Raw genomic sequence first — 11,056 nt, forward strand, 5'->3', positions numbered from 1 at the left:
TGAATGATGACAAAAATCTAATACATCAAAACTGTTGGATGCAGCTAATACAATGCTTAGGGGGAAATTTGCAGCTTTAAATGCAAATGCGCATTGTCAAAAAGAAGAAATCAAGTATCCAATCTTTGACCATAAGAAACTTGAAAAAGAAGTGTAAATTAAACCCAGAGTAAATATAAGCAAGCAAATAATTAAAACAAAAAAAAACTGATGAAAGCAAATGGATAGACAGTAAAGGAATACAATAGTAAAGTTTTCTGTATTCAGTGTACAAAAGTTAATTTTAAATGGATTCTATATTTAAATATATACCCAGAACCATAAATTTAGAAGAAAAATTAGGAGAGTATTTATCCACTAAATATCAGAGTGTAGTTGTTTCTGGGGTAGATTGGAAGGATGGGAATTGACTGGAAAGGGGTAGGAAGGAGTTTTCTGCAGGGAAGAAATGTTCTATATTTTGTTTTGGGTGGTTTCTTACATAGGTGTACATAATTGTAATGGTTCATTGAACTAACACTTAAGATCTGGATATTTTAACACACGTAAATTACACCTCAATTTTTTGACAGTATCTTGCGAAGCTTATGGCGATGGTATTTGGGCATCTCTGGGCACAGGCTTCTGAAGCATATAGGCATCTTCAGTTCAAGAATCTACTGAGAGTGGTTTTGCAACCAAAATCTGGAGTGAGTGCAAACATTCATAATAAAAGCTACTGTGGCCCACAGCTACAGATCTCTACTGTTGGAGAACAGAGGGAAGAAAAAGTGCCCATCGAACTGAGAAGACATCTTGAGAAGGAAAAATGAGGCAGGCAGCTCCATGCAATCAATGGATCAGTTTATTAGATTGTAACTTACAGAGTAGGGCTTGGTAAACAATGATCCAGAGGCATTCACAGCTGCACTCAGCACTGCTGAGGGCCATCAGGACAATTTTATAACTAACCTAGGGTATGAGGGTCAGCGCTTGGAAGCAGGACGTGCATTCCTACATTAATATTTATGAAGGGGTAACTAGTCTCATGGGCACCGAGAATACATCAGCAAAGGTTTTCATCATTGTTTGGGGACTAACAGAGCATAGAGGCCACCTGGCTCTAATAGTTATTAAACAAAATCTATTAATATCTATTACAAAGCCATTGACGACAGAGAAGTAATTCACTGCACAGTTCTGAGTAGGGTCAGTGAAAGGACAGGAAAAACTGTAAGGGACCAAGATGGTGTTAGTTAAGCTAACAGCCATACACCTACTCTCGTTGTACAGGCCCTAGGACTAGGTGGTTATCACCAGATAGCTTCCCTTCAATGGTGCTCTTCCTCCAGAAACCCAGAACTCTCCAGGGGGAAATCGAAATTGAGGCTCCAGATATATTGGGTGGGAAAGAAAATTGCCTTCCATAGTGAAGGCACACTCCACCGCCCCGCCCCACCCAGATGTATTTACTGCACAAGGCAGCAATTACACAGTGTGCTGGGAGATTTCTCCTGGTCTAGCTTAAGTTTACAGACTGTGAATCCCAGACAGTGGACACTGACCTCCACGAGTCCTGTTGAGGGTAGAACCAAGAATCTTTATCACACTGTGGCCTTGAAGCTTGCTTTCTCTTCTTGTGCTTTGGAGGAATGAGAGATACAAGTTAAAAGTTCACCACTTTTTGATGAAGTGACCAGGGGTGAGCAATGAGTATGGAGTAAGAGTTCAAGGTGAAGTGGGCTGAGTCAGAGGCAACAGCACATAAAGCTCCCTCCAGTCCTGTCTTTGGGAGATAAGGAGACCAGAACCCAGCTCTTTCATCTGGCTTGCAACAATCTAACAGGTTAGAGCTTTTTCATTTTCTTTCAGCTACTCCTGGGAGGGGGTGCATGGGGTTTTTGCAAAAATGGCGTAGAAGGAACACAGTGGGTTTTTATGAGCATGTAATCACTTGACATTTCTTTTAGGCTCTCTCCTGTGTCATCCTCTCATCCAAACTGCTCCCCAGTGTTTTCTGGTTCCTGGCAAGTGTTTCTCGGTGCCCAGGTTTGGCCATGGCAGGGTGGAGCTGCCTTGTGACAGGAGGAGGAGGGTTTCTGGGTCAGAGGATCATCCACTTGTTGGTAGAGGAGAAGGAGCTGCAGGAGATCCGGGTGCTGGACAAAGTCTTCAGACCAGAAGTTCGGGAGGAATTTTCTAGTAAGTGAACTTGAGTCATGGGTGTGTAACTCCATTTTAAACCCTGCATAGGTGTGGGGAAGGGGTTCTTGTCGAGCAACCTAAGGAAAGTTGTAGTCAAATCAAGGCTAATCCCATGTTATCAGGAAGGAGATTACAGATGGGGTAATACCATGGTGTAATCACAGATGGTGTCAGTAGATGATTCTGGTCCTGACCCAGGATTAGAGAGGGTGGCTGTAGACCAGCCAGTTCAGCCTCTGTTCTTCTCATCCAGAAAATCATGTTTCAGTTTTCTCCCTTGTCAACAAGTCTTCAATGTTCTGATGACTTGTCACTTTCTATGTACCATCTGCAAAGGGCGAGCAAGTGCCATTAACCTGGAGACCCCACCAGTGGGTCCCCGCCCCTCTTGATTGCTCTGGTCTTTCTGTGGCTTCACTGAGCATCTCCAGTGAAGGTGAAATAGAAGGAAGAGAAGGTGAAGTGAGTGTGTGTGTGTGTGTGTGTGTGAGAGAGAGAGAGAGAGAGAGAATTAGAGACGGAGCAGGAGAGAGGGGAGTGCAGGGCATGCACAGGCCTGCAGCAAGGGAGCCAGAAACAGAACAAGAGGCAGCATGAGTGCGGACACCCCTTGCGTGGATTCCCTGTACATCTCTTTTTATCATTCGCCTCTCTCCTCATCACCACAAGGAAGTGACTGCAGAATCTGCTGAAGCACCTCACGTCTCTCTTTCCAGATTGCTGCCCATGGTGCCAGTGCAAAAGCTTGATTTATAGTGTATTTTCCAACCTGTTTCGCCCCCCCAATCCTCAAAATAACCCTGTGAGGAAGGTAGGAGAGGGGTAACACCCATCTGGACAATGAGGAAATTGAGGTCCACAAAGGTAAAGTGACTTGCTACCCGGATTAATGGGTAGCAGAGCTTAGACTAGAGCTCCAATCACACGGCCCTAGGGCTGACTCTTGGCAAAGTGAATCTTCAGTTTCTGCCATTCCCCCCTATGCACTCCCAAACCAATTCCCTGTCCTCCTCCCCAGCCCCAGTGGACTGGCTGTCTACATGCAGGCCCTGGCTGCCCAGAGGACCCCTCTCCCCACCCAAGGCCCCCCCTCCCCAGCCCACTCTCCTGGCCCCTGCCCATCGCTCTGTTCTCCTTTCCTCCCCCCTGACCTCTGCAAACATCCTATTTCCTCTATCCTTTGTTTCAACAGCGTCTCTGATTTAAAAAAAAAAAAATTCACAACTGATCAACATCAACCATTTGTAATCCCTACATCTCAGCAATATTTGCAGTCTGACAACTTATGCCCAGAGAGGGCAATGCTCAACCTAAGAGGAACATCTTCCCAATGTGAATAAGTCAGGCGCTGTCATGGGTGGGCAGGGGCCTCTGTCAGGATAATAACAGAGACCGCTCACGGTGTTCCTTCTGTGCCAGGCACTGTGCTAAGTGTTTTATGTGTGTCAACTCATTGGTTCCTCATCACAATCCTCTGGGATGGGTAACAGTGTCCTCCTTTCTTTAAAGATGAGAATACAAGCACAGAAGAATCCAGTCCATTCAGACTGCTGCGACAAAATACCACAGGCTGGGTAGCTTATAATCAGAAATGTATTGCTCACGGTTCTGGAGTCTGGAAGTCCAAAATCAAGGCAGGGTCAAGTCCTGGTGAGAGTTCTCTTCCGGGTTCATAGCCTACACCTTCTCACATGGTGGAAGGGGCGAGGGATCTCTCTGGGGTCTCTTCTATAAGAACACTAATCCCATTGGTGAGGGCTCCACCCTCATGACCTAATCACCACCCAGACATCCCCCCAACTCCTAACACCATCACATTGGCATTAGGATTTCAACAAATGGATTTGAGGGGACACAAATATGCAGACGTTGCAGAGGTTAATTAACTTGTTCAAGGTCCCCCACCTGGAAAATGTCAAAGCTGGATTTGAACCCAGGCGGTCTGGCTGCAGCGTCTGTGCTCTTAACCACTAGTTTGTCTAGTAGCTTCTTTCTGGGCCTCCCTCCAATCCAGTTCACACCAGGTAAGCAGCTGCATATTCAGTCTATACAAAACACTGGCCAAGTCCGCAGAGCCTTGGAGGAGGAAGCTAGGGCTCCACCGCCGAGGCATACACAGCGCCCTCTGCTGTTCTCTCTGCAGCCCTGCATACTAATGGGTAAGAGGTCTTTCCTCCCTTGGCCTTGGGCGTCAGGGCATAACAATTCCTTTGAGCCAGTCTGCTGAAGTTAGCCTTGAAAGAGAGGCAGAGTAGGGGAGGGGCAGGGCAGGGCAGACGTGGGAACACAGTCAGAAAATTCCACTCTGCGGCTAATTCCTCTGCCTTTCTCTCACTTCGTGGCCTTTTTGGAGTGGAAGCATTGGGGCGGAGCTAATTTTGCAGAGGCTTAAGGAGAGCAGGCTTAAGGTTCTTCCAAGTTGTAACCCAAGGAGGAAATTCTGCAGCCCTGAATTTTTCACTCTGAATTTCTCTCTCACTGTTCTCTGCCGTCCATTGCCAATTTCATTTCAATTGACGTCCTTACTCTGCCCCAGAAAAGTGCCAGTCCTGTGTGTGGGTGACGGGAGAGCAAGCAAGGCTTGAAGCCGGGGCGGGGGTGGGGGAGGGGGGGCAGGCTAGAGTCCGTTCATTAGAAGTGTGACTTGGACGTTTCCTCACCCTCTCTGAGCCTCGGTTTCCTCGCCTGTAAAGTGGAAATCAGAATCCCCATCTCATGAGATAGCTGTGAAAGGAAATCAGAAAGCTGAAAGTCGTGTGCAAAATAAAAAGCACAAAATGAGTGCAGGGTATTTATCCAAGCTGCATGTAGCGTGGCATTTATGTCGTGGGCTAATCTGAGGTGATGATGTTACCAGCAGTGCACAGTAGCGCCACTTCCCGCGGGCTTCAGAGGAGCCAGAGACCCTGATGTTGTCTCCGCAACCCTTCGCTAGATGGCCGGAATGTTAGTCCCTCGGTGGCTGGCTCATTTTCAGCATTGGTATCTGCTTTTGATGATATCTAATAAGAGCTCTTTCCGTTAAATCCATCCTTCGGGCCCACCCTAAATTCCTGTTAATAAGCGCCACTATCCTACTGATCACTCAAGTGGGAAAAACTCAGGCTGCCTTTGACTCTTCCTCCCAGCCCATCACCAGTAAGAACCAGGACCTGGCAAGGTAAGGTCTGAAAGTCGGACCTTGTGTACCTCTCCCCTTCTCTGCTTCCATTCCTGGATGCCCGGTTCCAGTCTTTCCCCATGTGAACTGTGGTACAGACGGTGTGATTAATCCCTCAATCACCTTGCTTTCTCTTATATCCACTAGACTGATCCACTTTATAATACTGCAGCCAGGGTTCGCTTCCTACAGCACAACTCTGTTTACATTTCTCCTTTAATTCAAAACCTAGCTATACCGGATTCCCCATTCCCTACCAAATTAAATGCAAATTCTCTCCTTAATGAATTTTATAAACTCCCCAGGAGTCTCTTTAACAATTTTGTGTTCCAGGCACTCTTGACCCCTCACTGCTCAAACTCTCTTTTTTAGAATGAGATGGGATGGAAAGAGATGTTTGCTCTTTCCCAAGACATGCTACACATGCTGATTTCTGTGCCCTTGTTGACTTGGTCCTTCCATGGGATGTTCCCCCCTCCCCACTCCTCATTCCCCCCAATCTACCTGTCCTTAAAGACCTGGGTCATCAGGAATCTTCTAGATCCAGAAAGCCTTCCAGTGACCTGACTCCTGTTCACACAGAGCTCCAGAGCAAGATCAGGCTGACCTTGCTGGAAGGAGACATCTTGGATGAGCAGTGCCTGAACGAAGCCTGCCGGGGCACCTCGGTGGTCATCCACACTGCCTCCATCATCGACGTCATGAACACCGTTCAGCGAGAGACCATCATGAATGTCAATGTGAAAGGTATAGGATCCTGGGGAGGAGCTGAAGGGAAGTGGGCAAGCGAGGGTCAGAAGCTGGGATAAGTGAGGAGGAGGCTGGTGGACACCTGCTGGGTGGGCACCAAGTATTTTTCCTCATCACCACCAACAGAGATTCAAGGCCATCATCCTCAGTATTTTTGATGAGGAAACTAGGGCTGAGACAGGCTAAGTGACTTGTTCAAGGCCCTCTGGGGAGGAGTGAAAGGGCTAGAATTTAAACCCACGCCTGTGTGAGTCCAAAGGCCACGAAAACCCTTCTGCTGGTCCAATCAAGTGTTGACTCAGCTCCAACCTCAAACTCTTGCTATCCAACCACCTCCTGTCTCCACTGGGCTGGAACCAGACCTTACAAGTGCTTCCTTGGTCATCATGCTAGCTTTTCTGTGTGGCTCTAAGTTGAGGGTCACCATACAGCCAAGAACTAAGAGCTCTGTGGTATGAGGTACCTCCAAGTCAGTTAGGAGTGACAGGCCACAGCTCTGGGCTGGTTTCCTTCGGGCAGGACTTCCTGCAAAGGAAGGATAATAAGGGTAAAGAGAATGCCAGAGCCCTCCTGCTCACCCCCCAGAAGGATTCCTCACAAGAGAACTAGCAAAGCTGGTTCACAGTGGTCTGGCAGTACAGAATTAGCCAGCACTTGTCTGCCTGTAATATTTTCTTAACAAGAATAATTTCCCATTATCCGTAATACCATCTCTTCAGCTCACTACCAGATCTATCATTGAAGAGTAGCTCCCAGCCAGGTGCCCAAAGTACACCCTCTTTAGATCCTCATCCCATAAGTGCTTGGTGGCTCTTTCTGAACTGTGGCTTTCCAACTTACTTTAAATCTAGACACAGTCACTCAAGGGACTAGCTTAAATCCCTTATTAGCTTGCTGTGTAGTATCTTCCCTCTGACCCCTGGAGGCCAGTCTCTCTAGGACCACAGCACCCCAGTCCATCTGCCTTCCACGCCCTGCCCACCAGAGTTAGTCTACTCAGAGACTCCTTTTCTAAAGCAACTCATTGCTTTTGCATCTCCAGCCTAAAATTGCACTGTCTCAAAAAAGACCATTTCTAGTTTCAACTTAGCCACACCCCCGGTCACCCCCATTTTGCCAGGAGAGTGCTAAGATTAACCATTCGAGTTTTCGGCCCCCCTCTCATAATTTCTACTCTCCACGGCTCCCAACAATAGGGGATTTGAAATCCCTGAGAAGTGTTAGAGGCCTCCATTGACTAAAACTAGCATCCCTGACAGGTTTAGAAAATACTTCACAATCATGGCCATTTCTCCCTCTGCAGGTAAATTAGCTCTGAATTTTCTCTGCTTCTAGATTTAATTTTTTTAAAAGGAGGCTGTCTCTCCTGAAAAGCAAATTGCACAAAGACCTTAAAAAGGATTTTTTAAAATACCACCCAAAAATGATGCTTTGCCCAGGAAATTGCTTCCTTCTTGTAAGGAAGGCGCTCTGGGTTACCTCCATGAGCTAAAATTCTTCCCAGATAAAGGGATTCTGCAAGATCCTCCCATGATAGATATTACCAGCAGAGGGTGCACTCCTTTCTGCTTCTTCCTCCGGCTCAACACACAAGGCCAGTGCTAGCTCCAGAAAGTTAAGCAAAAGGAAGCTTTGCCACCCGACTTTTCATACCTGGGTAAACAAGCCACAGCCACAATTAGCAGTGGCCTTTGTAGGAAACACACAATCAGAAACAGAGTCTGGATCTCCAGCTTCTCCCCAGAACCCACCAATCATTTGCTCAGTGACTCAAAAAAAACTCCTGGTGACAAGTTTTTATTGGTCTTCAAAAAAAAAAAAGGAGAAAAATACAAACAATTCAATGTGTACTTAAAAGTATATATTACCTATATACAACTCTGTGTGTGTGTGTGTGTGTGTGTGTGTGTGTGTGATGTGAATCCTTCAGCTGTCCTCTTTTGCCTAAGGATCAGAGCTGTCCTTATTCTAAGAGTATGGCCTCCTAATTTTTTAAGTTAAAATAGCCTATCTTTAATGAGGTGGTAAAGATGATAAATGATCATTTTAAAATCTCTTTACTCCGCAAAATATAAAGTGGCAACTCATTGTCCTTTTCTGAAATTAAAAGTACATACACTGGTCCATGAAATCCAAAAGCCTAGAAAATGCTTGCTCTCCAGAATCCAAATCTTGGCCTCTTTTCATTTTTGCTTTCATCCTGTGGCTTTAGCGTAATCTGATCTTAGCCAGAAACACAAAGGAATGCACTCCTCATGTGCAATAGCCAATTCCCTTGAGGGTTAGGGGCAGACGTGGTCCATGGCATGGCTGGCTCTGGACTATTTCCTGACACTGACAGTGTGCTCCCCGTGGGCAGGTACCCAGCTCCTGTTGGAGACCTGTGTCCAGGCTAGTGTGCCAGTCTTCATCCATACCAGCACCATAGAGGTGGCTGGGCCCAACTCCTACAGGGAGATCATCCAGGACGGCCACGAAGAAGAGCATCTTGAAACGGCATGGTCCTCTCCATACCCATACAGCAAAAAGCTTGCCGAGAAGGCTGTGCTGGGAGCTAATGGGTGGGCTCTTAAAAATGGCGGCACCTTGTACACTTGTGCCTTAAGGCCCATGTATATCTATGGGGAGGGGAGCCCATTACTTTTTGCCCACGTGGACAGTGCCCTGAAGAACAATGGCATCCTGACAAATCACTGCAAGTTCTCCAGAGTCAACCCAGTCTATGTTGGCAACGTGGCCTGGGCCCACATTCTGGCCTTGAGGGCCCTGCGGGACCCCCAAAAGGCCCCAAGCATCCAAGGACAGTTCTACTACATCTCAGACGGCACACCTCACCAAAGCTATGATGACCTCAATTACACTTTGGGCAAAGAATGGGGCCTCTGCCTGGATTCCGGGTTTAGCCTTCCTGTTTCTCTGAAGTATTGGCTCGCCTTCCTGCTGGAAATAGTGAGCTTCTTGCTCAGTCCAATTTACAAATATCGACCCCCCTTCAACTGCCACCTGGTAACCCTGTCAAATAGTGTGTTCACCTTCTCCTATAAGAAAGCTCAGCGAGAGCTGGGGTATGAGCCCCTCTTCACCTGGGAGGAAGCCAAGCAGAAAACCAAGGAGTGGGTCGGCTCCCTGGTGAAACAGCACAAGGAGACCCTGAAAACAAAGACTCACTGATCTGGGGGTGACAACGATGTGGATGTGGGTATAGTTAGGAGATGTCTGTCACGCTCTCCCCTTCCAGCTTCATACGGCAAACAACACAGGCACAAGCCTGGGTCCTCCTGCCTCCCTTTTATAAGATGACCATCTTACTGTCTTCCTCCCTCCACCAGAAGCCTTTCCCTGTCACTGGCCCAACGGGAAGCTTTCTGCCCAACCCTCCCTCCAGGGGACGGCCAGACAAGGTGATTTGCTGCAGCTGCTGGTGCCACCGTTTCAGTTGCCGATTCTGAGCTATATGGGCTTCTTTTAACTTAGAGTTTTGCCTGTTAGTTCCATTTCCTTTGTTAAATGCAAAAGCCTTTCTTTTCTTTTAAAAGTTCATATTCCTTTACACAGCTGAATGAACATAATAAACGTTTTAATGACTAATCTGGAGGAAGTTGTGGTTTATGTGATTGCACACGTTTTTATTCCCCACCCCGCCCAATCACCGTCTCCTATTTAGAAAAGTAGCTCGGGACTGGGGTGGGCAGAAGTGTCGGGAAGGGGAACCTAGGACTGACTAAGCACTTACTACGTTTCAGGCATGTATTAGATGACTGACATATATCACTTATTTAACCCTCACCAGAAACCTACAAGGTAGGGATGACTATTCCCTTTGATGAATAAGGAAACTCGTTCACAGTCACACTAACTGCTATGAGACCGGGACATTTAACCCAGATGGACTGACTTGAAAGCCCTTATCCGTCCGCTGAATTGTGTAGCCTGAACTGCTCAAAAGTTATAGCAAAACGGGGACGGGGTGGTGGATGGTTTGTCGGGGCTGCAGCAGAGCACTGGACATGGGGTACTGATCCCTGGGAGAGCCCAGCTCCCTTGGGTCACCTACTTCTTGCCCGGTCCTGTGCAGGAGACACCCTAGGACCAAGGACAGCCCCTTGGGGGAATCTGGGAGGTTTTCATACCCTTGTCGGCTGGGAGGAGAGGGAGAAGCAGAGGTGCAGCCAGCCTCCACTGCCAATGCCAGTGTCCTTGAAGGTCCCTAGAACACACTTGGATATATGTGTGTTGTCGACTCTGGCAACTCATAAGCCTACATTCCAACCTTTCAAATCACACAATGAAGCCGCACCACGGCTTCCTAGGAAAGTCAAGGGGAGAGATGCAAACTCTCCCTCGCTCTGCATGCTCTCTTCCCTCACCTTCTTAGCCTCTTTGCCCTCCCTCCATCTTCCCCTAATCACTGGCCTTCTCATCCTTCTCAATGCCCCTAAGGAAGGGAGGCCAATCGAGACATGTTTGGGGACTTAAATGATGACACATTCGTTAACTGACTGGAGGACCAACAGTCAAAAGAAACACTGCCAGGCCAACAAGGACCACGTGACCTGAAGCAGGTGAGGGGGTGGCGTGGGGCTCAATGCGGGGAGTGGGGAGCTCTCTCCTTCTAGACCAGGGTGTTGCCTGCCTTTATGAACCACGGACACAACAAGAGTCACGACAACACCCAGATGGCCTCTTACCCAGGGAATTTACGGATTATGAATTCGGTTGAATTTGATTACCACAAAGGAGGTAGTTTAAGCATTCACTCTTAAGGAGAAAGGGGAAAAACACTCTGGTCCAAACGAACAGGTCTCCATCACCTTCAAAACCCCAAGAGACAGAGGATCTGGCACCCAGGGATCAGGGTGGAGCGGCCCCAGGGGGTGAGACAAGGTGAGAGAAGAAACACCCCCTTCCTGCCTTCCTCCAGCGCACAAAACACGAAAGGCAGCATCTGCCAACCCGGTAAGG

At 47.6% G+C, this 11,056-nt stretch overlaps 1 protein-coding gene across 1 annotated transcript; it reads left to right on the forward strand.

The window, feature by feature from the left end:
* Nucleotides 1-1,961: 1,961 nt before the first annotated feature.
* Nucleotides 1,962-9,265, forward strand: LOC309799625 (3 beta-hydroxysteroid dehydrogenase/Delta 5-->4-isomerase; the record flags this gene model as incomplete). Its single annotated transcript, XM_082612969.1, has 3 exons — nucleotides 1,962-2,181; nucleotides 5,927-6,091; nucleotides 8,454-9,265. The coding sequence occupies exons 1-3, from the start codon at nucleotides 2,037-2,039 to the stop codon at nucleotides 9,263-9,265; spliced, it is 1,122 nt and encodes a 373-aa protein (XP_082469095.1). The 5' UTR covers nucleotides 1,962-2,036.
* Nucleotides 9,266-11,056: the final 1,791 nt, after the last annotated feature.

This window comes from Mesoplodon mirus (genome assembly GCF_964341445.2).
Source record: "Mesoplodon mirus genome assembly, chromosome: 3".
NCBI lineage: Eukaryota > Metazoa > Chordata > Mammalia > Artiodactyla > Ziphiidae > Mesoplodon > Mesoplodon mirus.